General features: G+C 45.2%; 1 protein-coding gene across 2 annotated transcripts in view; it reads right to left on the reverse strand.

The window, feature by feature from the left end:
- DOCK2 (dedicator of cytokinesis 2) overlaps positions 1–24,981 on the reverse strand; it is a 445,079-nt gene extending 420,098 nt beyond the window's left edge. The window contains exons 1-2 of one of the 2 annotated variants that reach the window (XM_017547721.2): positions 24,838–24,917; positions 7,688–7,771 (exon numbers count right to left, since the gene is read on the reverse strand). In XM_017547721.2, the coding sequence (XP_017403210.1) occupies positions 7,688–7,771; positions 24,838–24,880 (127 nt within the window). In that variant the 5' untranslated portion in view covers positions 24,881–24,917. Of the gene's footprint in view, positions 1–7,687; positions 7,772–24,837 lie in introns of both variants that reach the window. The other variant, XM_017547720.2, reaches the window with a different exon arrangement.
- Between the last annotated feature and the right edge of the window lie 493 nt (positions 24,982–25,474).

Below are 25,474 nucleotides of genomic sequence, written 5' to 3' on the forward strand. Positions count from 1 at the left end.
GTGCTGCACTGTGCTACAACAACCTCCTTCAGCTGCCCCTTTTCGCCAACTAGATATCAATGCAACTCTGTAACATTATTATTCGCTGTCTTTCACGGGTCACCTGCAGCATGCAAAGCTGTATGCTAAATGCTGTACAGGCATTCTCTCATTTTATCCTCATAGTGAAACTACGAGCTAACTATTATCATTCCCATTTTATAGATGAGGAAATGGATATTCAAGTCAGTTGATGGGCTGGGCCAGGATCATACAACCCGGGTTCAAACTCGAGTTTATGTGACTTCAAAGTCAATCCTTAAAGTTGGTTGGCCACATTGTCTTGTGGTGGAGTTAGAACACAAATACAGATAAGGTCATCTGGTAGCAGTGACTTGAACCCACATGATGACCAAAGCCACTAAAATCCACCAAAAAGTAGAAAAACAATCAAGGTACCAATTGATGGTCCTGACACAAAGCTCATGTCCATATCTGCATCTCTGTGATACGGAGTCCATTAGGGTGCCTTGTCTTCCTGGATCCAAGGAGTTTGCCTGCTCTGACCCTCAAAACTCGGTTATGTGTGTACATCTTATAGGTTTCCTGATTCTCAGAGTTGCAGCTCACTCCTGATGACAGGATTCTGCTGCCACTTACACCTAATATTCTCATTCTGGCTCCTAGATTCAAGTTCAATCAACATTAATTGTGTACCAACTATGTATATTGCACTGGGCTACATGCTTTCAGGAAGAAATCCCCAGGGGTTCATTGTAACAGGGTATCTATAATCAATAAAATTGTACTATATTTGAGACTTCTGCTAAGTGATTAGATTTCAGCTGCTGATGCCACAAAAAGAAAAACAGAAAAGAATGGGTACCTACATGAGATGATGGATATGTTAATTTGTATCACCATAGTAACTATTTTATTACCGGTATCTCATAACATCATGTTATATGCCTTAAATATACACAATTTTTAAAAAATTAAAAAGTATGAGCTCTGTAATCAAAGTCTTAATTTGATAGAGATCTGCTATTTAACTGTGTGATCATGGACATGTTAATGCATTTCTCTGAGCCTCAGTTTCCTCATCTATAAAATGGGAATAACAGTGCCCCATGTCTCGTGAGAATAATAATAGTTTCTCATCAGGCTTACACTGGATTAAAATATCAGTTTGTCCAGTGTCCAAAAGAGTTAGTAGATACTATTCTTTAAAAAGAAAATCAATGGCCGGGCGCGGTGGCTCAAGCCTGTAATCCCAGCACTTTGGGAGGCCGAGGCGGGTGGATCACGAGGTCAAGAGATCGAGACCATCCTGGTCAACATGGTGAAACCCCGTCCCTACTAAAACTACAAAACATTAGCTGGGCATGGTGGTGCGTGCCTGTAACCCCAGCTACTCAGGAGGCTGAGGCAGGAGAACTGCCTGAACCAAGAGGCGGAGGTTGCGGTGAGCCGAGATCGGGCCATTGCACTCCAGCCTGGGTAACATGAGTGAAACTCCGTCTAAAAAAAAAAAAAAAAAGAAAGAAAATCAATGAAAATAATAATACAGAGAAACGTGGGCATATTTTCTATTTTATTTTCAGGACCTATGGATTTGGAATATCATTTTTGTTTTTTCACTAAAGTTAGTCAACATATTTCTATAACAACAAAGCAAATAGACATGCCTCAAATGAAACATAATGGAAATTTACTAACTTCTTAGCCTCATCCTCATTCAGAAAGGAAGAAAACTTCACATACACACTGCTGATAATGGAGTAGCATTACTGAAGAAAATTGAGTCCTTTTCAAAGTGACCTGTCACTACAGCAGCGCTGAACAAAAGACTATCACCTTGCAAGGTGATGCTTTAAAAAGATTCCCTGTTAAGTGCTCATAAAGTCCTCACTTATACTAAAAGCAAAGAATTCTGATAGGCCAAGATCACCCTCAAAGGAGTTACTAGCATGGAAGCCACTGCCATGGCTCTGAGTGTACCCTACTCTGTGAGAGGTAGATTCCAAACCTCATCGTGCCAAGTTTTTGCAGCCAAACCAACAATGTGATAATAGATGTGTGTTCACTTAGAAAGCACTCTGGGAGAACACAAGAATAGTATACAGAGCATGTAGTTGCATTTCTAGAAAATAGCATCAACAAAAGCAATGCATTATTTTTAAAAAGCAGAGGATCCTCTATCCATCTCCTCTCTCACTCCTTCAACTAATTTTATTGTGTGTGTTTGTTTGCTTTTAGAGACAAGGTCTCACTCTGTCTCCCATGCTGGAATGCAGTGGCATAATCATGCCTCACTGCAGCCTCGAACTCCTGGGCTCAGCCTTTGGAGGTAGGAAGTTCTTGCCTTAGGAGGGCATGATACAGTTCCTCCACCCTAAAACTACATCCAAGTACAGTATGGGTGCATTTCAGGAGCTTCACACAAAGATGTCAGGGGCATCTGGCATCTCATTTCCCAGCTACATGGCTATTTTTAAGGTGGACTGGCTGATCATAGAGGGCTTATTTTAGCAGAGAAGACAAAGAGTTGGAAAGAAAACAGCCCAAACTCCCTCCTTCCCCAGGTCTTGTTTGAACTGGGGAAAGAGAAGTAGGTGAGCTCCACAATGGACATATGAGATTGAAATCTTCTGATGTCCTCAAATATCAGGAAAGATGTCAACCAAATACGACTGGAGGAAGTGACAGGGGGAGAAATAAAATAATATTGCTTTTTTTATGTTTGTCCCTTCTATGAGGAATTCCTACTGCTCAATGTACTTACATGTGTTTTCCACATCTAAAACACAGAATGTTTATGCTGCCTCTGAGTAGAAGAGGGAGCATGAGAGATATATGGACAATGAAGTCAGCATTTCATGTCTAAGGCTTAGCATGGCCAAGCATGAATATCATCTTGAACTAAGTGAGTTTTTATCATAACAATACATTCTCTTTAAAATAAAAACTGAAATTCACTCATGTCTAAGCTTCCAGGTTAGGGTCCTGCTTTCCCTATTCATCTAGCTGAGTAAATTTAGTACATAGGCAAGGAGGGGCTAGCCTCACCCATTCCAGGCAAAGATTCAGCTTCTGGGCCAAGTTGTAAAAATATGTATTTGCCAGGTTTGGTACAGCACTACATAATGGGGGACAGGATGAAATTAACAAACACAGAGCACCTTCTATGAGCCAGGCTGGTGCTAGACAGCTTCTTTAACTTTTTCTTATTTTATCCTCATAACAAGTTTAGGAGCAAGGTGCAAACAACCAACTTGACAGATGAGAAACCTACAGCTTACATACCCAAGATTTCTCCACTAGTGGGTAGCAGAAGGAGGGAATAACTTTCTGATTCAAAAGCCAGTGCTCTTTTCATTTCTTTATTGGGGGTGGTAGGGAAGATTTTAAAACTATTGGAAGCCCGGCAAGGTGGCATGCATCCCACGTACTTGGAAGGCCAAGGCAGGAGGGCTTTTTGCACCCTGTAGTTGGAGACCAGCCTGGACAACAAAGAGAAATCCCCATCTCAATAATAATAACAGTAATCATAATGCAGTCTTATATTTTGGAAGCAAATATCCTCAGGTGTTGGCAATAATTATGGGTGGTTGGAATGTAAGTGATTGTTATTTTATTCTTTGTACTTTTTTTTGCCTTATTTTTCAGAGATGGGGTCTTGTTAGTCTTGAACTCCTGGGCTCCAGGGATCCTCCTGCCTCCGCCTCCCAAGTAGCTAGGACTATAGGTGTACACCACCATACTCAGCTTAAAGACTATTTTTTTTTTGGTCTAAAACCAATATATGCTATTATAAAGAATTTAAACAGAAAAGTACAAACATAATAAAAGCTTAAAGAATTATCCCGAATCCCATTACATAGAAAAACACTGTTAATATCATTCCAGCCGACTCTTCATTATATATATATATATATATATATATACATAAAATGACAGATAAAATGATAAAATATGATTTTTAAAATGCTCTCATAAAAACAAGCATATAGTAAAGATACTATGTAAATAAAAATTTTATTTAATCTTATTTGTATTTAACAGAAAAAGAAACCAAGTAAAGCTGAAGAAAATTTGGACTTCAATGTTTATCGCTAATAAGATTTCCTAAAAAACTTCTCTAAAATGAAAATTGCTATGAAAAGCATTCAAAGATAGAAGTGGTTTTTTTTAAATTCCGTGTTTTATTTCCAGTTAATATTCATTGACTTTGTTGTGAAAGTGATGTCATTGAGTTAGCTATTCTCTTCCATCTCCTTGCAAGTCCCAATTTTATTAGATTTTTTAAAATACTGTCTAGGTTCCCAACAGTAACATTCTTTGTGGCAGCCATGAATATCGTGATGTTAGGGGCATCCGGCATCTCATTCTCCAGCTACAGGACTATTTGTATGGTGGCTGGCCAATCATTAGGCTTATTTCAGCAGGGAAGACAAAGAATAGAAAACATCCCAAACTCCCTCCTTCCCCAGGTCTTGTGTGAACTGGGGAAACGGAAGAAGTAGGTGAGTAGCACATGGATATGAGATCGAAGTCTTCTGATGTCATCAAATATGACGAAAGATGTCAACCAAATATGACTGAAGGAAGTGACAGGGAGAAAAATAAAACACTGCTTTTTTTTTTTGTTTGTCCCTTCTACAAGAAATTCCTACTGTTTTTAATATCAATTTTTATTAATTCATTTGGACCCAATATTGGCCGATATTTTCTTTTATCACAGCTTTTTAATCCTATATTCCTTTATTATCAATCCTCTCTCAATTGGCTGGATTTTGTTTTTGAAATCATTTTACATAAGAAGGTTTCACGGGCACACCCATATTCTTTCTACTATACAGTTTGGCTAATTTTTGACTAACATTTGAAATCATGTGGTTTTCACATCTTTTATATTTTTGGAGGAACCATTTTTTTTTTTCAATCAGAACCACACACCCCATCAGCAAAGCAGACAACACCAGGCCTGCTCTCAGGCTCCCTCCAACTCCATTTCTTTCTGCCACTCAAGGTACCCCAAGAAGCTTTTGGATCCCCTAAATTCCAGTTTGAAAACTCTGCATGGGCATGAGCGTATGCATGAGAAGTCCCAATAACGTGCATACCACAAGATATGCTATTTCCTCAGATAGCTAGAATCATTCTAGCAGACTTCTGAACACTGTCTTTTCAAAGAATTAATAAATTATTAGCCATTTAACATATGAATATATCCAGGTTTTTCCAGCAAAGTATTGTGACTAATTTATAAAGATACATTAAAAGATTAATAAAATTGAATTAGAAATGGAGAGCCAGAACCAAAGAAAGAATAAAGGTTTCCTAGAGATGAGCAAAGGTGGCTGGAGTCCACCGGAACAGCCTCCCTAAAGTTCAGGGCACCAGGCCAGGGAAAGGTACTGCTAAGGATCTGACTATGGCAGCCTGTGTGGGAGGGTTATTCCCTCAAGCTTTCTATCCAGGGAATCTGCAAAAAAAACGAAGAGAAAAATACCCATCTCGGTTTCACAATGTAGGACACAGAAAATAATGACCAAGGCCTTGTCACTGTTTTGTCAGGTGTAAGTGGGGGAAAGAGTGTGAGCTTGGGTATGAGAAAAGAGACACTGGGGCCAGGCGCAGTGGTTCATGCCTGTAATCCCAGCACTTTGGGAGGCCAAGGTGAGTGGACGCCCTGAGGCCAGGAGGTTTGAGACCAGCCTGGCCAACATGGCAAAACCCCGTCTCTATTGAAAATACAAAAATTAGCCAGGTGTAGTGGCATATGCAGGTAATCCATGCTACTAAGGAGGCTGAGGCATGAGAATCGCTTGAATCTGGGAGGCAGAGGTGGAGGCTGCAGTGAGCCGAGATCACACCACTGCACCCCAGCCTGGGAGACAAGAGCAAGACTACATCTCAAAATATCAAAAGCCACTGGCTCACTATGCAACCTTAGATGGGTCATTTCCCTGCCTCCCACCTGCAAACATGAGGTCTTGTGCCTGCTTCTCAGTATTAGCATCTAGTAGCATGTAAGAGGCACTAAGGAGAGTTGCTGCTGTTTTTGTTTTCATTCTTTGCCCTTGGTAGTCACCTACAGTTTGCTTATCCGCCACTGGACAGAACTAGATTTGTAAAAGATAGGATTATGCTGTGGGCAGGAGGCAGGGTGCCTGCAGTCACAGACCCCATTCTCTAGGACAGCGTCCCCACCTCTCTCCTCCAGTCTTGTCCACTCCATGTGTAAAAGGTTTCAACAGGACGGGAGTGTGAACCTTCCAGGCCCGAGACATTGAAAAGTGTACAGTATTCCCTCATCTGCAACCCCAAGTAAAAATAATACTCAAGTATAAAATACGTGTAAGGAAGACGGACAAAGTTCTCATTTTCCCCATGACCCCTTTTTAAAGTTGTCTTGAAATATCAAATATCAAATTATTTCCCCCCAGAATGGTTTTCTGTATGTTTTTTGTTGTATCTACGTGCACGTGTGGTTTGCGTGTGTCTGTGTACCTGTGTATGTGTTTACACAAGCATCCTTGTACAAATCTGCAGACTCAGCTGGGGGCTCCATTGGCTAGGAGGTTGCATGTAGCTAATCCGGCACTGGAAATGACATCGCCCGTCCTGTGGGATGTGGTGAGGAGTGAATAGGATCATGTGTTCTAAAGAAGTTAGTCTATTCTGTGGAAAGGACCAAAGAACTCCTGCAGGTGACTGCTGCTCCCTGTGAAAGGCCTCCTTCACAGTCGCACACCGGCCTCCGCCCTGACCCTCACTCCCTCCCCAGGGCCTCATCTGATGGATTCACTGGGGGGAGACCAGGCCTAGGAGCTCAGTCCACTCTCTCTTCTTTCTCTGCCACTCTGCCCAGACACAGGAAGCCCACGCTCTGTGCCCTCTGTGCAGCAGGAGCTACCGGCAGGCCCAGACAGGAGGGAACTGCGGTGGGCCGATTGGGTCAATTGAGGGGTGGGAGCCCACCTGACTGCGGGTGACAGATCAGCAGCTTATTTGGTCCTCATGCCCAAGCCATGCTCCCAATATCAAGTTTATCAGTGACATATTGATTTCCAACTGCCTGACTTGTGAGTCCAAGGCTATTAGCCTTTGTGCAAATTTTGAAAAGCACTCCCTACCACTGCACCTCCATGGGTGGACACAGGCCAGTAGACAGCTGGCTTCACAAGGCAAGGGCACCTTTGTAGGAGAAAGAAAGAGATGCTACCACATTGCCCAGGACAGGGCTTCCAGCTTGGGGAGGAGTGTGAGCTCCTGCTCCCTGGGCTGGGTGCCTTTGTGCTGTAAACAAACCATACAACTGTGCACGTCAGCTCTCCTGGAATTAGAAGTGTGATTTATGGGACCCTTCCAAACTCTAATGATGCTTATTTCCTTTTGCCATGATATTAATACTAATAAAGAACTGTATCTAGCAAGGGTCACAAGCTGAAGAGTCCCATGGCTGAGGCAAATGTAGAGCATAACAAACATCGAACCACCCAGTTAGGCTTTTGCTATGAAACATGCATTCCTAAAATGACAAAGCATTTCTGTTTAGTAAGTTCTAATCACTAGCATTACCAAAATGTTTTTAAACAGACCACACAGTTGCAGGTTGAGAGAGTGGACTGAAGGGCCTGGGTGTACTATGGGCTTCCACCAGCCAAGGGTCCAGCACCTGGGGCGTGGGCCAGCGACTCACCTCCGCATGTCTCCTGTATTCGCACCACATCGCCAATCTGCAGGGAGAGCTGGGGGACTCCACTGCCTTGGAAGTTGTAGATGGCTGTGAAATAGAAAGAAAGACAGCTAGGTGAGACTCTGGATCTCTTTAGTCTCTGCTTCTTCCTGCTACCCCTGCCTCAAGTCCATCCCACACCCACGCAGCCTGCTTGGACTAAACAAAACCAACACAGAAACCTATTGACTGCCACAAGAGTCATTCCAGACTCAGCCTGGCTCCCAAGGCCTTCCCATATTAACCAAAGCTGACCTCTCCGCAACACAGGCCCTACATGCAGCCTGAATGGACTGGCCTCTTACTATACACCAGGGAGTTAAAATGGTACATTGTTTGTTATGCATGTTTTGCTACAATTAAAAAGAAACAACTGCATACTAAGCACCTGAAGTGTGGTGAGGTGCTATCGTAGGTGGGAAATATGCACCGGTAAACAGAATGGCAGGAGAGCCAGGCAGCTGTGGCCTCTGAGAGCTGGAGCCCCTCCTTCAACCAGGCCTGGGGTTGAGTTCCAGCTCAGGCACCCCAGGGATCTACGGCAAGTTACTATGAGAAAGAAAGTGAGTCCCAGCATGTGAAGAACCTGCCATATTGCAGTGCTCCATAACCAGTAACCAAATGGTAGAATTAGACAGCCAGGGTCTTGCATTCTAATGGAAGAATCTGACAGGTCCATCTGCAAGAACCAGATGGGTGGTCTGGGCTCAGGGAGTACAGGGGCTTTGAGAGCACATGAGTGGCATGCTAGAGCCATGCATGGGTGCCAGGGGAGGCTTCCTGGAGGCAGGGCCAGCTGAGATGGGCTCCCTCCCCAACTGGCACCGCACCACTGTGAAGATGGACAGAGCTATGCAATCTCCTGTGTAGGAGATTTACCAGGAGGAAGGCCCCAGTGTGAGCTCCAGTCCCTCATGACACCCTCAGCCCTGCTGCTGCTTACACAACAGTCAGCAGCTACAACTCCAGACTCTTTTAAACCCACTCTAGCAGGTAACAGCTACAAAACAGTCTCACTTTCCCTCTGAATCTGTTTCCCCATTTTTAAAGTAGGCATTATTGTGCCACTTTTACCACCCCCATACGGTTGGGTGGGGAGCTAAGATAAGAAGACACCATTCTAAAAAGGTTATTTTTCCTAAAGAGGAACTAAACATAGGCAAGTCCCACTTTTCTGAAAGAGGGTTATTAGTGTGGATCCTAATAAGAACTAGTATTTAGCAATCACTCGTAACCCAGACATGACATTTACTCATTTAATTCTCACAATACTCCTTGCAAGTGAGAAGTCTTATTATTTCCAAATTTCAGGTACAGAAACTCAGGCACGGAGAGGTTACTTGCATTGCCCAAGGTCACACAGTGCTGGGGCTAGGAGTACAGGCCCGTGCTCTTTCTCACTCCGCTACTCTACAGGCACACCTCTTCATAATTACCTCCTTTTAACTTTGCGGACCAAGGTCCAAATGGCCAGTGCTGCTATGTGTCTAACCCCTATGCACAAGCTGGGTGAAATGCCCGTGGGTTCTGAGCAGATTCTTTTGCATCACAGGCATCACCTCTAGTCTCTAACTCTCATTCATCTCTGCCTCCTCCCACTTACCTCCTTCCCTTCCTTCCCTCTCTCTTCCCTTCTTCCCCCAGCCCTACCTCCCCAACACGTCTGCCTAAACCACATCAAAAGAACAGAGCGGGCCAGGCACAGTGGCTCGTGCCTATAATCCCAGCACTTTGGGAGGCCAAGGCAGGTGGACCACCTGAGGTCAGGAATTTGAGACCAACCTTACCAACATGGAGAAACACTGTCTCTACTAAAAATCAAAAAAATAGCTGGGTCTGGTGGTGCATGCCTGTAATCCCAGCTGCTCGGGAGGCTGATGTAGGAGAATCACTTGAACCCAGGAGGTGGAAGTTGCAGTGAGCTGAGATCATGCCATTGCACTCCAGCCTGGGGAACGAGCGAAACTCATCTCAAAAAAAAAAAGAGCAGAGTGGTTCAGAAGAAACCCCAGCTCTGCTACTCACTCCTGTGTGATCCTGGGCAAATGACTTCACCTCCCTGGGCCTCACTTTCTTACAATGGGGATGTTAACAGTACCTATCTCACAGGGTTATCAGGATGCTTAAATGGAATGGAGCATAGACTGTCTCCTCTACTCCCAGGTGTGCCCCGTATCCCTAACCTCCATTCGTGTGCATTCAGAGAAATGAGGTCTCCATCCTGAGAAATGATAAAGCTCAGGAGTTAAGAGCTAGTATCTCTGGAGCCAGACAGATGTGGCTTTTGAGGCCAGTTCTGTCCTTTGCTGACTCTGGCCTCAAGCCTAGGGCTGCAGCATAAAAGGCCATCCAGCCAGAGAGCAGTGAAGGCTGGCACTCAACCTATGATCTGCTTGCCAAGGCTTTCACCCTGCCCTGGAACTGTGCCCACCAGAGGAGGGGTATCTTTTTGTAATCCACACAAAGGCACTGTAGGAACCAGGGGCAGCCTTCTTGAGCAAGCGTCTGCATCTCCCTGAGCCTCAGCTCCTCTGACTATAGAATGCAAGACATAATGGTTTCTACCTTATCAGGTTCCTGGGAGGCTCAGCTGAGATTAATGCCATACACGACTTGATTTCATGTCCAGCCATAGTAAGTGCTCAGTAAATGGTAGTCACTTTTCTTTTTATTAGTCTTATATTATCTCCTGAACAAGGCTCACTCATTCAGAGCTTTGCGTCACCTTAAAATCTACTTTCCTGCAGTTTGCAACCAATGGCTCTGTCGACCAACACTTAATCAAATTAATCTTTGTCGAAAAGCAAACCTTGAGAGGACCCTCAGGGGACGCTGAGGCTTCTCTCCTCCTGCATAAATGCAGCCTGTCTCTTCATTCCCTCTGCACTTGGCCTGATTTCAAACCCTCTCCCCGCATTGGCTGCTGTCTCTTGGACACACTCCAGTTTGCTGGTGTCCTCACTGGGTAAACTCTGCTCCCTGCTCTTCCAGCCCATGTGGACAGCCTGGGGACTTGGCAGTGGAACTAGACAGGACAGTGGAAGTGACTGAGGTTTCCAACAAAAGAAAACCATGCACGATGTGTGTTAGTCTCTGGAGCACGAGCAAATCAGGCGTGTCCATCAGATATTTGGAGGTGGGGCACAACTGTGTGTTGCTCCCTGACCAGCGCCTCCCTGCTTTCCTTGGGAATCTCTTCCCTCGTCCTCTGCCCAGCAATGTCAGGTGAGAAGATGCCAGTAGATTGGCTTAAGACATCCTGGACAGATCTTGAAATTGGGTATTCAAGGTGAAGATCCATATTCATTCCAAGTACTTACTGATTACAAAATGAAAGTAACTAACTTTGACACTTAATTTATAAATCTATTTCTGTCTTTGCATAAGGGCCTCTTAAGGCTCCATTTGAAGAAAAACAGACATGACTGACAAAGGAAGTGGCTTTGCCTATGAATACCCAATTCTGTTTAGTCTTCTAGATAACTAAGAGGAAGCTCCAAGCCAGAATGCCCCTCGGCTAAGTTTGATGGCTTATCTCTGTCTTTCAGTTTGCTTCTGACCAGCTAAGATGGGCCTAACCACTCTCAACTTTTGAACAAGTAATGAAAAAGGTAGAAAAACAAGAGGAAGAAATCATAGCTGGCTCCACCCTGGCCAGTGCCTGTCCACAAAAGACAGACAAATCGGGGAAGCCTCCCCACAGCCCCTCAGGCCCTTGGCCATTCCCACAAATACCCATTCCAGCTTCTCCATCATGCAAGGTCACCAAGCTCTGGGGAATACTACACATTCCCTATGGAATACTTGGCCTCTCCTTGTACCAAGCACTATACCTAGGAACCAAAGCAGCAACTGGCATCCTGACAAGCCCACCCAGACTAAAGCATTTATGGCCAAGGATCAAAGGGATATCCCCAAGTACTGGAGCCATCTTGGGTCACTGACTCCAACAAGGACTCATATTGGAAATCTCAGATTGGCAAGCCACTGGACTGCTATTTTGAGGCAGATGGGACTTTTAGCAACCCTGGAAATCGAATTCACTGATTAGCTACCAGTTCCATACCTAAACATATTACACTACTTTATTCATCAGGAGTCCAAATAGAGGGAAATAAGGTGAAAGCAAACACCATTGTTCTAGCACAGTGGCTCATAGAAACAACTAAAGAAGGGTCTCTGTGCTTTGTGCAATTTTAGGAGATAAGTTCAATGCTTTTCTCTGATGTATATATAAGGAAACTGAGGAAGGGGTGGGTAAACAACTTTTCCACCTGATAAGATAAACAGATAGATCTTGAAGTCTAAATTCTAACCACTGCACACCCTGCTTCCTAAGAAAAATGGTAAATATTTACTGAGTACATTTTATATGCCAAGTACATACTCCATGGTGTTTTCAACAGATATTCATGTGAACATCTACTGTGTGCTAGGTACTGTCCTAAGTACTATAGACACAGTGAGCAGTACCTACTGTGTGCTGGATACTGCTCTGAGTACTGCAGTCACAGTAATAGATAAGACAGATAAAATCCCTACTACTGCCAGGTGTGGAGGCACATGCCTGTAATCCCAACACTTTGGGAGGCAGGTGGATCACTTGAGGTCAGGAGTTTGAAACCAGCCTGGTCAACATGATAAAGCTCCATCTCTACTAAAAATACAAAAATTAGCTGAGTGTGGTGGGGTGTATCTGTAGTCCCAGCTACTCAGGGAGCTGAGACAGGAGAATCACTTGAACCTGGGATGCAGAGGTTGCAGTAAGCCAAGACTGTGCCACTGCACTCTAATCTGGGTGACAAAGCAAGACGCCAGCTAAAAAAAGAAAAAAGAAGGAAAAAAAGTCCCTAGCACTTTACTTGTATCGGCCCATTTAATCTTCATAGTAACCTGAAGGTATTACTCTTCCTGTAACATACAAGAAACTCAAAGAAATGTTAAGGAACTTGCTCATAGCCACACAGAAAGTGGCAAAAAGTGGATTCAAACCCAGAGTAGAGTCCGGAGTCCCTGCTTCCTCACTAGGCCATTGCTGGCACCGCACTCTATTATACATACACTGGACTTGTTTATGTCCCGTCTTTCCCTCCAGCCTCAGTAAGGATGGAGACTGAGCCCATCTTGTTGACCACTGAATTCCTAGCACCTGGCCCATAGAAGTGCAATCAATATTTATTGAGTGGTTACGAAATGCTCATTGGACTGAAGGGACATGAATGAACACGAAGAGCAGGTATGTGCCTTCTTCTAGCTGTATTCTTTCTTGCATTTCTCAAGATTGCTTCAAGAGATGCTGACCCAGCTTGGCTGCCGATTTTGATTGCAGCCATCAAGTGCTCTGTGACCTTTCGAGATGGATTTGTACCTCATCTGGGGCCCTGCCATCTGCTGACATATTTGAAAACACAAGCTTCAGCCAACACCAAGTGTTAATAGAGTTTAGACAAGTGGCTGTATTAGAGGAACAAAAGCAATAATGGAGAAAGAATATAATTGCCTGAAGCTCACTTCTCCAGTCCCTGAGCCGGGATTTGGAGAGTCTCCACTCCAGGGGGAAATAGATCTAGCTAGCAGGTCCACTTTGGATTCAAGTGAAATGCACTCATTGAAATGCGCAAGCAGTGTGCCTGAAGTCTCTGGACAGGTGTTGACAGCTTCAGCACTGAGGCAGCATCCTGACATTGCATCCAGGAAGGTGACTGCGATGACCCAGCAGAAGCTTCTGGCAGCCAACACAGAGCTCAAACCCAAGCATTAGTCAGCAGCGAATGAAGCAGAAGAATTACAGCCAGAGGGAACCCAGGAGAAGGAGGTGTTCCTCCACCCACCAGGAAACAGCAGAGAAATCACAAGAACAGCTAACCTCTACCGAACACTTCCTGTGTATCAAACACTATTCCAAGGGCTTTACACACAGCCACCCATTTAATGGTTTATCTGCAGTTCTTGGGGTGGGTATGACTACTATCGTCTCTGTTTTACAGATGAGGAAACTGAGGTAGTACAAGACCAAGTAAACATCCTGGAGTGTCACAGCAAAGAAGGGCCCAGGTGAGGATTTCACCCCAGACAGGCTGGCTCCGGAGCACACACCCTCAGCTACACACCACACTCACATCACCTCTCATGAGCGGAGATGCAGTTAGCCCTGTGCTGTGTCAGGCGTGTTAGGCCTCTTACTGGATGGTGGTAACAACCTTATGGGCTGCATATTGTAGTGCTCAGTTTTTAGCGAGTCAGTGACATGCCCAGCCAGCAAAAGGAAAGTTAGGATTCCAATCAATTCTCTAGAACAGTAGTTCTACACTGGGAGTGAATTTGCCCCACTGGAGGAGACATCTGTTGATGTCTGGAGACATTTTTGCTTGTCCCAACCTGGGGGAAGGGAGTCAGGGGTGTTAGTGCTACTATCCTCTTGTAGGTAGAGGCCAGAAATGCTGCTGAACATCTACAGTGCACAGGACAGCCCCATAACAATGACTTCTGGCCCATAATGTTAATAATGCCAAGGTTGATAAATCCTGCTCTGAAACAACACGCTGGATTTCACTCTCTCCATTCTAGTACTCCCATAGGCACACTCACACACATTTTTTCACACACTCCTGCATTTAGACAGGCACACACACACTACAGAGTTGGAAGACAGAGTTTATGGTGAAATCAACCAAATCAGCCCTCCAGCCCCAAATGCAGAGAGTGTCTGACACTCTGCAGGATCCTGCAGGTTAGAAAAGTGGGGTGAAAGGGGATGGCTCCTGCTCTCCTGAGCTTCCATGAAATCTAGTTAAAGAGACAAAATAAACACACAAGAAACAAAGAGCTGTCTTTAGAAGTGAGGGGCTAAACTGCAAGCCACAGCAGCTGTGGGCTCTCAGAGGGAAAAAGAGGCCCCACTAAGGAAGTGAGACTGGAGGCAAGAGGAGGAACTGGACTGAGACCGCCAAGGAGGTGGGGAGAGGGCATAAGGGCAGGGAGGAGAGAGGGGAAATCAGTTTGATGTGTGAGGGACGTTTGGCAGGGCCATCTTAATGGAGTCCCACGGAGAACTGGGGAGCTTGGTACAGTGGCCATCCACAGGGGTCCACTGTTTGTAGAAGAGTTCAAGAATACTCTTGAACTATTGCTGTGCTGTGGTGCTGTCATAGCACCTTGCCTCCTGAAGGCAGGGAAAGGGATGGGGTGGGAAGATAAAGGCAAGATGGGGAAACTTAGTCTGTCTGAATCCTATAAGGCCACCAGAAAATTTTAAAACCTCCAACCCCTACCCTTTGCCCATCCCCCTCACCTCTCCACTCATCCACTCACTCCTCCATCCATCCATCCATCCACTCACCCATCTATCATCCATCTGCCCACCCATCCATCTAATCAACAACTATCCATCCTCCTATCAATTTACTTCTTCATCCATCCAATCAACAACTGCTGGGCACCTGCTCTGTGCTGAAGAAGACCAAGAGACATGGCCCTGTCATCATGGAGCTTACATTCTACAGAGGTGCCCAGATTATTCAACACCAGGCTGCAAGGAAGTATGAAGGGGATAATGGCAGCTGTAGTAACATGAAGCAAAGGGTGCACTGCCCCCAACCTGTCCAATGGGGATATTAGTACTCATAATGGTACTATCTGCTGCCTCATTCAGAAAGAGAGATTATGATTGGACTATAAGCCTCCTGAGGCATAGACTGTTTTATTCATCTCTGGGACCCAATACCTAACTAAAGACCATCACTCAGCACAGGATTATTGAAATTAATTGATCTGAACAGAATATAAGAATTGTTTTCTGACTCTTGACAGCTCCTGGCTTCAAGAATTCATACCTTGGGCAGAATGCTTTGGCTATGCCTATTGTATTTGTTTACTAAATAGTTACATAGTAAAATGAGCATGTTTTACCAGAGACCTTAACTGGCTTCCATGAATGGGTTTTGGTGACACTGCAATGCAGAACTGCGTATGTGCCTATTTTTGTGGGAAGAGGAGGTTCTAGCTGCCACTGGATTCCCAAGGATACCTATGCTACAAAAATGATTAGTTTCTCTGACCTACCACATTCCTGATATTGCCTTGGAGCTGAATGGATTCAAAGTTGACCCTCCATACAGCTCGGCCCTCCAACAATGCACCATCTAGTTGGGAAGATGACAGGCAGTTACCTAACTAAAAGACAAGGTGAAAGGGGGCAACTCCCATAAAATAGAGGGAGTGAGGTATGATAAAACTGCCTGGAACAGGCTGCATTTCAGCAAGACCTCATAGATCTACGCCTCCGTTTCTTCACCTGTGAAATGAAGACAGAGGTTATTTGTTTTAGGGTGTCTGTGAGGGCTAAACATGATAACACAAGGGCTTTGTAAGTGTACTGTGCTATGGTACTGGTACCAAAATAGACATATAAACCAATGAAACAGAACAGAGACCTCAGAAATAACACCACACATCTACAACCATCTGATCTTCAACAAACCTGACAAAAATGAGCAATGGAAAAAGGATCTCCTATTTAATAAATAGTGCTAGGAAAACTGGCTAGCCATATGCGGAAAACAGAAACTGGACCACTTCCTTACATCTATACAAAAATTAACTCAAGATAGATTAAAAACTTAAATGTAAAACCCCAAACCATAAAAACCCTAAAAGAAAATCTAGGCAATAACATTCAGGACATACACATAGGCAAAGACTTCATGGCAAAAACACTAAAAGCAATTAAACAAAAGCCAAAATTGACAAATCGGATCTAATTAAACTAAAGAGTTTCTGCACAGCAAAAGATATGATCATCAGAGTGAATAGGCAACCTACAGAAAGGGAGAAAAACTTTGCAATCTACCCAACTGACAAAGGTCTAATATCCAGAATCTACAAGGAACTTAAACAAATTTACAAGAAAAAAAAAAAAAAAAAAAAAAAAACCTCATCAAAAAGTGGACAAACAATATGAACAGATACTTCTCAAAAGAAGACATTTATGCAGCCAACAAACATGAAAAAATGCTCAACATCACTGATCATTGGAGAAATGCAAATCAAAACCACAATGAGATACCATCTTATGTCAGTCAGAATGGTGATTATTAAAAAGCCATGAAACAATAGATGCTGGTGAGGCTGTGGAGAAATAAGAATACTTTTACACTGTTGGTGGGAATGTAAATTAGTTCAACCATTGTGGAAGACAGTGTTGCAATTCCTCAAGGATCTAGAAATAGAAATACCATTTGACCCAGTAATCCCATTACTCGGTATATACCCAACGGAATAGAAATCATTCTAATATAAAGACACATGCACATGTATGTTTACTGAGCACTATTTACAATAGCAAACACATGGAACCAACCCAAATGCCCATCAATGATAGGCTGGATAAAGAAAATGTGACACATATGCACCATGGAATACTATGCAGCCATAAAAAAGGATGCGTTCATGTCCTTTGCAGGGACATGGATGAAGCTGGAAACCGTCATTCTCAGCAAACTAACACAAGAACAGGAAACCAAATGCTGCAAATTTTCACTCATAAGTAGGAGTTGAACAATGGGAACACATGGCCACAAGGAGGGGAATATCACACACTAGGGCCTGTCTGGGGCTGGGGGGCGAGGGGAGGGAGAGCATTTGGATAAATAGCTAATGCATACGGGGCTTAAAACCTAGATAAGGGGATGATAGGTGCAGCAAACCACCATGACACATGTATACCTGTGTAACAAACCTGCATTTGCTGTACTTGTATCCTGGAACTTTCAGTAAAATTTAGAAAAAAAAATGTACCATGCTATAAAAGGTGAGGCAATGGTATGATCTATGTCAACGCTGATGACTACTTAGATCAAGGTCTTCACTAGGGAAGGCCTCGATGCAGTTATCATTCTTCCAGCTATTCAGACCAGGAACCTTAGAGTCACCAGTGGCCCCTCTCTCCTTCTCATACACACATCCATTCCAATGAGGAAACCCCCATTTGCTTGACCTGCAACACATACACCCCAAATCTAAGTACATCTCACCGTCTCCACTGCTCCCTCCTGCTGCGAGCTGCTGCCATCTCTTGCCTGAGTTATTGCTGTTGCTGCCTAACTGGTCCCCCTACTTCCACATTTAATTCCCCTGATTAATTCACCATAAAACTGCTATGATCAATCCTTTTAAAACATAAGACAGATCATTCTACAATTCTACTCCAAACCCTGCAGTGCTCCCCCATTCAAAGTAAAAGCCAAAGACTTCACAATACCCACAAGGCACTGCTCCCTGTGGCCTCTCTCAGAGAATCCATTTCCTACTGCTCTGCACCTTACTGACTCTACTGCAGCCACACTGGCCTCCCACACGTGAGAGGCTTCCTCCTCAGGACCTTTGCATTGGCTGTTCATTCTACCTGAACAGTCCTTCCCTGACTGCCACCACCAGGGAAGCCAGCACAAAAACCCACTTTCCAGGCAAACACTCAAGGTTCAGCTGACACTGGGATGGCCCTGCTGCTACAGCCCACCATGTCAGTCAGGCTGTCTCTAAGCCTGGCATCGCACCACTTAAGTCAGCCAAACAAATGCCTATTACCCCGTTCAGACCCTGTGCTGTGACAGTGTGCACATCATACTGTCCACCTATGTCTCCATCCACCATCTTAGCTTAGGCTGTGATCCAAGGGCCCATGTGCTGTCAGGGGAACTGAGTACCCTCGAGCAGGGGTCCCCAAACTCCTGGGCTGGTCTGTGGCCTGTTAGGAACCAAGCTGCACAGCTCAGTTGAGTGGCAGGTGATCCAGCATTACCGCCTGAGCTCCACCTCCTATCAGATCAATAGCGGCATTACATTCTCACAGGAACATAAACCCTATTGTGAAGTGTGCATGCGAGGGATCTAGGTGGTATACTCCTTATGAGACTCTAACTAATGCCTGATGATCTGAGGTGGAACAGTTCCCAAAACCATCCCTCCCGCCCTGTCCCATCTCCCCATCAAGACTGTGGAAAAATTGTCTTCCACCAAACCAGCCCCTGGTGCCGAAAAGTTTGCAGACCACTGCCCTAGAGCGATGAACGGAGAAGGCTCTGGAAAGTGCCCACCTTAGTGGTCATACTTTCTCCAACCTCAGTTTCTGCCACTATGACTTTAAACCAAAGCAGAAGTTGACCTGGTGGGGGCAGGGGGACAAGGAATGACTTTCTCCAAGGAGAACTAACAACAGAATAGGACTGAAACAGCTCACAAAAACAGCCTGACTGTTTTTCAGTTCACACCAATTAAGGGAAGGGGGAAGAAAGGAGAAAGTGACTATTAGAGGGAACATTTGTGGTGTCTCTACCCAGATGCCTCTGGAGTTGCGTGGTGATAAGCACTCTCATTCCCCATTTGCAGAACATATGCTGCAGAGCACAGACTGTGGCACCCATGTGTAACTGACTATTAAATTAAAGGCCTGTAAGCTTTAAAAAAAAAAAAAAAAAAAAAACAGCAAATCAAAAGGTCCAGAAATTAGCAGAGCAGTCTGTTGACTACATTTCCTTTCTCAAAAGACAGCAGCAATAAGATGCTGATCTCAGGAGGAAGCAGAGCTTAGAAAACACAGTCGTCTTCAATTCAAATGCAAACATTATTGTTAGGGGCAGGATGTCCACTGACTAATGAGGTGCCCATATCACTACTGATTAGGACAATCTCCTTACATGGACTCAAACAGCCAGCCCAGCAGGCACTCCTAAACAGCCCCAAGTTGCTGAGGCATCTGAAAGTAGGAAGCCCAGCACCTAAGAGCTGGTGGTAGGAAGGAGTTAGATCTCTAATCCATGTATTTTTGTTTCACCAGACTAATTTCTGGGGACCAGTCCAAAGGTATAGTCAGCCACTGTACAAAGATGCACATGTCAATATCCCTCCAAGCTTTTGCTTTGGAATTATTTTCCCCATTGCACTTTAGAGGCCTTCTCACATCATCTAATTCAAGACTACTCCTAATATTCTCATTCATATTGCAATAGCACATATCACAATTTGTAATTATATGGTTACTGGTTTATTCATCAAGTTCTTTTTCATCTTCCCTACTAGACTATAGGCCTCAGAATAGGGGCCATATTGGCCTAATTCTAGTAATCTCAGTGACTAGCATAATGCCTGGCACATGGGCCCAACAAATATTTCAGCAGTCAATGAAGGATGAATGAATGAATAAATGGACACATTAATGAATGAATGATGCTCTCTGGTCCTTCGACTCTTAGATTTGGTAACAAGAGCAGTATAACTGGTCCCTCTGTAGTGAAGTTCTGCCCTGGGTATGTTTGGGATGCAGGTTCCATTCATGCTTCCTACTCAAAGAATCAGTTGCCACCCATGGCTCCTGCTAGATGAGTAGCAAGCCATGTGACCCCACCTCAGAGTCACAGTTAATTGGACCTGGCAGGGGCAGCACCCTCACCAGAGTGGGGCCCACTCTTAGGCTGTCAATGACCTCTGATTTGGGTGGTCTTTCTTACAAAGGGAAATCAAGCTACCATTCTCTTCTTTTGGTATTTTGCACAAATAAACACAGAAAGAAGGTTAAGTACATGCTTGAACAGCAAGGTTTTTCAGAGAGGGGTGGGTAGCATGCTGGGGTCACCACTGTGGTGTTACAGAGCATCAGAAGCATGAAGGAGCAATGTAGTCAGAGGGAGGTGGTAGGGAGAGAAAGGAGACCAGAGCCAGCACACTCAGAAAAGCTAAGAAGCCATGAGAGGAGAGGCAGAGGTTTCCAGGGCAGCCCCAGTTCAAGCCCTTTCTGAGGCCTGGCTCCTCCTGTTTCCTGGATTTCCATGTGATTCCTCTGACCCTAAAATAAACCACTTCCCCCTGCCGTCCCACAGATACGCACCACATACATTGTCATTCAACTGTTTTGACTAGATTTTGTTCCCTGCCACAAAAATCCATGCTGCAAATGACGTCAGCAAACATTTCCCACTCCAAGTCTGTCAGACTGCATGGATCAGCTCTGTCCAGGGTCCTGGGCTGTGACAGCATCACCCACATCCCTGAACCATGGGATGGTTACGGATTCCTCCACATTCCCCAACCACGATGCGAAAAAGATTCCTTCTCTGCTTCTGCAGAGCCTGCTACGGTTTGATTTGTGCACACCCTCTCCAAAAAAAAAAAAAAAAAAAAAAACCAAAAACAAAAAAAACTAGATGTTGTAGTCCCATCTCCCAGTACCTCAAAATGTGATCTTATTTGGAGATAGTCTTTACAGAAGTAATTGCATTTAACTGAAGTCACTATGGTGGGCACTAATCCAATATGACTGGATGTCCTTTTTAAAAGGAGAAATGCGGAGACAGACATACACACAATGAGAATACCACATGAAGATGGAGGCAGAGATCAAGGTGATTCTTCTGTGGGCCAAGGAATCCCGAGGATTGCCAGCAAACCACTGGCAGCTGGGGAACAGACCTGGGACAGATTCTTTCTCACAGCCCTCAGAAGAAACCAACAAATACTCCCCAACACCATACAGGGGTATAAACCCATAAATAGAGACAAGCTGCCTACAGAGCAGGTTTCTAATCAAAATGTGCCACTCTAAAATATGCCACTTTGGCATAAAGATTATTTTGAGCTGGATGCAAATAAGAATCAACAGGTACAGAAAGCAGCTTTCCTGGATATTCTTTTATCTGAAGAAACTCATAAGAAATAAGAACTGTCATAAATCCCCTCTCCCAGGGAAGTTTTATGGCCATGAAGAAGACGGAAAGTTGGCTCCAAGATGGACCTGCACAAATAACACTTTATCTTCCATTAGATTCCCCTGTATATCTCCCTTTCCACAGTTTGTTCCCCTTGGAAGCTTAAAACTCTCTTTTGCCTTGCTACTTATCTAAACCTTTATCATACCTTTTCTAAGATGCTGAATAAGCCCAAGTTCAAACCAACCCTGTGAGTACTCTATCTGTAAGCAGGATGTACATGCTAAGAAACGTGTTTGTTTTCTCTCGTTCATCAGTCTTTTGTTAGTCTAATTTACACAGAACCCAAGATGCAGTAGCAGAAAGAGCCTTTTCCCTCCCATACAAGCATAACTAGAGTCCCACGCAAATCTGCTTGGCAGGCTCAGATTCAGGGTAAACAAACCTCTTTCCTACCTTCACCCTTTATCTCAGGACTCCTGCCTTGAAGCCCTCTTTACAGTCCCAAAATACCATGCCAAAGACCACAGATATTTGTCATAAACTTGTGTCCCTACCAAAATTCTTATGCTGAAGTCCCAGTCATTAGCATCTTAGAATGTACTCCTATTTGGAGATAAATGCATATTTGGAGCTAAAGGGGTGATTAAGTTAAAATGAGGCCTTTATGGAGGGATGCTAATCCAATATGACTGGTGTCCTGATGAGAAGAGGGAGAGACCACAAGGGTGTGCCTGCTCAGAAAGCAATGAAGAGGCAGCAAGACTGTCATATGCAAACCAAGGAGACAGGCCACAGAAGAAGCCAACCCTGCTGGCAGTTTGATCTTGGACTTCCAGCCTCAAGAGCTATGAAAAAAACACATTTTTGTTGTTTAAGTCACCCAGTCTGTGGTATTTTGCTATGGCAGCCCTGGCAAACTAATACATCATCCTCAATATCCTCCCTCCCCTCCTTCCTTAGGAATAGAACTCCTAATTTTTAGCTGGGTACATGGCTGCCTACATTACAGGCTACATTTTCTAGCTTCCCTTGCAGCTATACTCAGTCATGTGATTGCATTTTAACCAATAGGATGTAAGAAGAAATGTCAAGTGTGCCTTCAGGTAAATGTCCTTAAAGGGAAAACCCATGATCTTCTTGTTCCCTGCATCCTTTTTAGCTGGCTGGAAGGTGGACCTGATCACCAAAGCTTAAGCAGCCTGTGTGGTTCAGGAGGCAGAAGTCACATCCCAAGGATACAGCATGAGACATAGAATGAGCTGCCTTACCACCTCTTCACAGACTATTTCTGAGCTTTCTGTGTGAGACAGAAATAAACTTGCAACTTGGTTAGGCCACAATTTTGGAGGTTTTCTGTCACCCTTAGTCACACTTGACCCTAACTGATATTGTTAGTTTCTCTTTCCACCTCCTCCTTTTCTACTCTACCCTCTCTCCTGCAAGGAGAAAGCTCTCCTCACTGACAAGAGCCTCAGTCAGAGTGGATTAATCTAGTAAAAGTTAACAGGCAATGTTGATTATAAGCAACCTCCTGCTACATTAACTAACCAGGCAGTCAGTAGACAGGTAAAACTTTTACCCATTTTCCTTCTATTCTAAGTCCAAGCCCCACCCCTATCTTAATTACTTATTTAACTTCTTCCAGATGACACTACTTAAAACTTCCAGTGCTCACAGAAGGAAATCCCAACTTTGAAGCTTGGCACTCAAAGCCCTTCACAATCTAGCCGTAATCTACCTCTGCAATTTTTTTCCACTACAAACAATACTAAAACCAAAACAGATGGCTTATTGTTTGACCCACACATTGCAGGGGTGCCAGTTCCCTGCTTTTACCCATGATGTTCCCCTTCTAGATGTTTTTCTGGTGCCAGCGCAAAGGGCCTAGGGTCTGAAGACAATTGAATTTAAGTCCCAGCTCCACAGCTTCCACGTGAGGTAAACTGGGTCACTTCATCTGCAAAGTGGGAATAATACACTGCTTCGCATGGGTGTTCTGAAGTCAGAGACTGCATGACATTTGGTCTTGCAAACCATAAAATACTACAGTTGCACAAGGCATAATTGTCCTGAATCTGGCATTAGGGTGCCTTTTGGTGCTGGTGTCTGTTGGTTCTGAAGCTACTAGGTAAGCCCCTTACCCTCAATCACTAACTCTCATTGGGCCTGCACACTACTAGGTGCTTTCCAGGCATAACGCCATTCAATCCTCACAAGAGTCTCATGAGACCTGCATTATTATTAATACTCCCACTTGATAGACCAGGAAACAGGCCTCGATTTGAACTCAGTTCTGACTTCCCAGTCCAAACCTCTAGCCTTACACATAACTCCTCAAAGGCAGAAGTTGTACCCTTCCTTGCTTTCTAACTGCCCCTCGAGGATAGAAACTATTATTTGTTCTCTGGATGGGGACCATTTATATTAAAATGCCCCTACAGCGCTGGGTGCCCAGTAAGTGAGTGGAGAACTGCTGATCTCTCCAGGACAGTGTTTCTCAAACAGTGGCCTGGGGACCCCCTGCATCTAATCCCTCTCCGCACTTGGGTCTTCTAATACCTTACCTGCTGAATCTTTTATCTCTGAGATGGTGTCTGGTATCTGCCTGTGTAGGAAGTTCCAGAGTGATTTTTTAAATTGATATTTAAGTTTGAAAACCACAGTGAGTCCATGGAGATTGCACCACGGATGCCACTCAGAGAGAGTGGCAGCACCTGAGGCCTCCCTTCCCCCAGCCGCCACTTCCGCCCCTGAGCGCCAGGCAGAGGCCTCTGGGAGTTTAGATGGCTGAGGCTGACAAAGCTAGTTTCTTGGTTACCCTCAGATGACCTGGCGGGAGTCCTTTTTTCCCCAGGGGCTCTTGGGGGCTGAGTAGAGAACCCCACCATCTAGCCCCATGTCCCAAGCTTGAGCTGCCCTCTGGATGCCCTGCCAAATCAGGAGTCATCTGACCCAGGAGGAAAGGGCAGATAGGTGTCGCTTTGGAGCGGGTGGACGTATACATGGTGTGCAGGCCGAGGCTGAGCCACAGGAGACTGGAGCTCCCTCTAGAAGGCCAAGTCTCCCACGGGACGAGTTGGGGCGGGCACCCCTGGGGACGCTGAGCCTGGCGCAAAGAGCTGAGTTGTCAAGCGCTGGTCTTGACCCTATCTCAGAGATGCCTAAGGTTCCCTCAGCAGGCGAGGGCACAGGCGGCGAAGGCGCGGGCTGTGCTTAGCCTGCGGGGTGGGGTCCCGCGGTCCTCTCCCAGAGCCTCGGCTTTCCCGCCCCGGGGCCCCGCCGCAGGCTGCGCCCTCTGACCTGCAGGCAGCGCTCTCTGCCCGCCCTGCGCCCCCGGCCCCACAGCATCCTCCTGCGCGCGGCTCTCCCAGCCACCTGTCCCGCTCCCTACCGCGCGCGGGCTCCTGAACCTACCCACGCCGTGCCGCTCCTTGTCAGTTTTGCGCCAGGGGCCCATGGCTGGGCCGGGGCCTCTCCTCCTCCCGTGGGGAAGCCGGCAGGGGGTGGCTGAGCGCTGCAGGGCCCCACTTCCTTCCTCTTTTCAAACTCCTCTCAGGGCCCGCCCTCTCCTCCCTCCCCGGGGCTCCCCGCTCCCTCCTCCCTCCCCCTGGGCAGGAGCACATTAGAAGGCTGGTGCTCTGTAGGCTAGGACACCCCGCCCAACGCAAAGCTTGAGGACCACTCCCACCTTGCCTCCTCCCCAGGCGAGGGGGCAGAGGCCAGTCCCCACCACCGCAAGTGCAGAGAATTTCTCCCCAGATCACCGCCGCAAGTGCAGAGAATTTCCTGATTCCCAGTGCCTAGGGACTGAACAAACCATCTACTTAACTCACCTCAGCAAGAGCTTTGGTGTCAGATCTGGGTTCGAATTCAGACGAGGACCAAAAACTTCATTTTTCTAAGCTTCAGTTTTCTCATCTGTGAAATGGGATTCTAGTACCTACTTCATATGATTATTGTGAGGGTAAGAGAAGACCATGTACACGGCAGATGACCTGAAAGCGTAAATATTTACCTGGAGGTGGATCATTTACAGCTTTTCATCGTTTTG

This window comes from Cebus imitator, unplaced genomic scaffold (assembly GCF_001604975.1).
Source record: "Cebus imitator isolate Cc_AM_T3 unplaced genomic scaffold, Cebus_imitator-1.0 Scaffold200, whole genome shotgun sequence".
Taxonomy (NCBI): Eukaryota; Metazoa; Chordata; class Mammalia; order Primates; family Cebidae; genus Cebus; species Cebus imitator.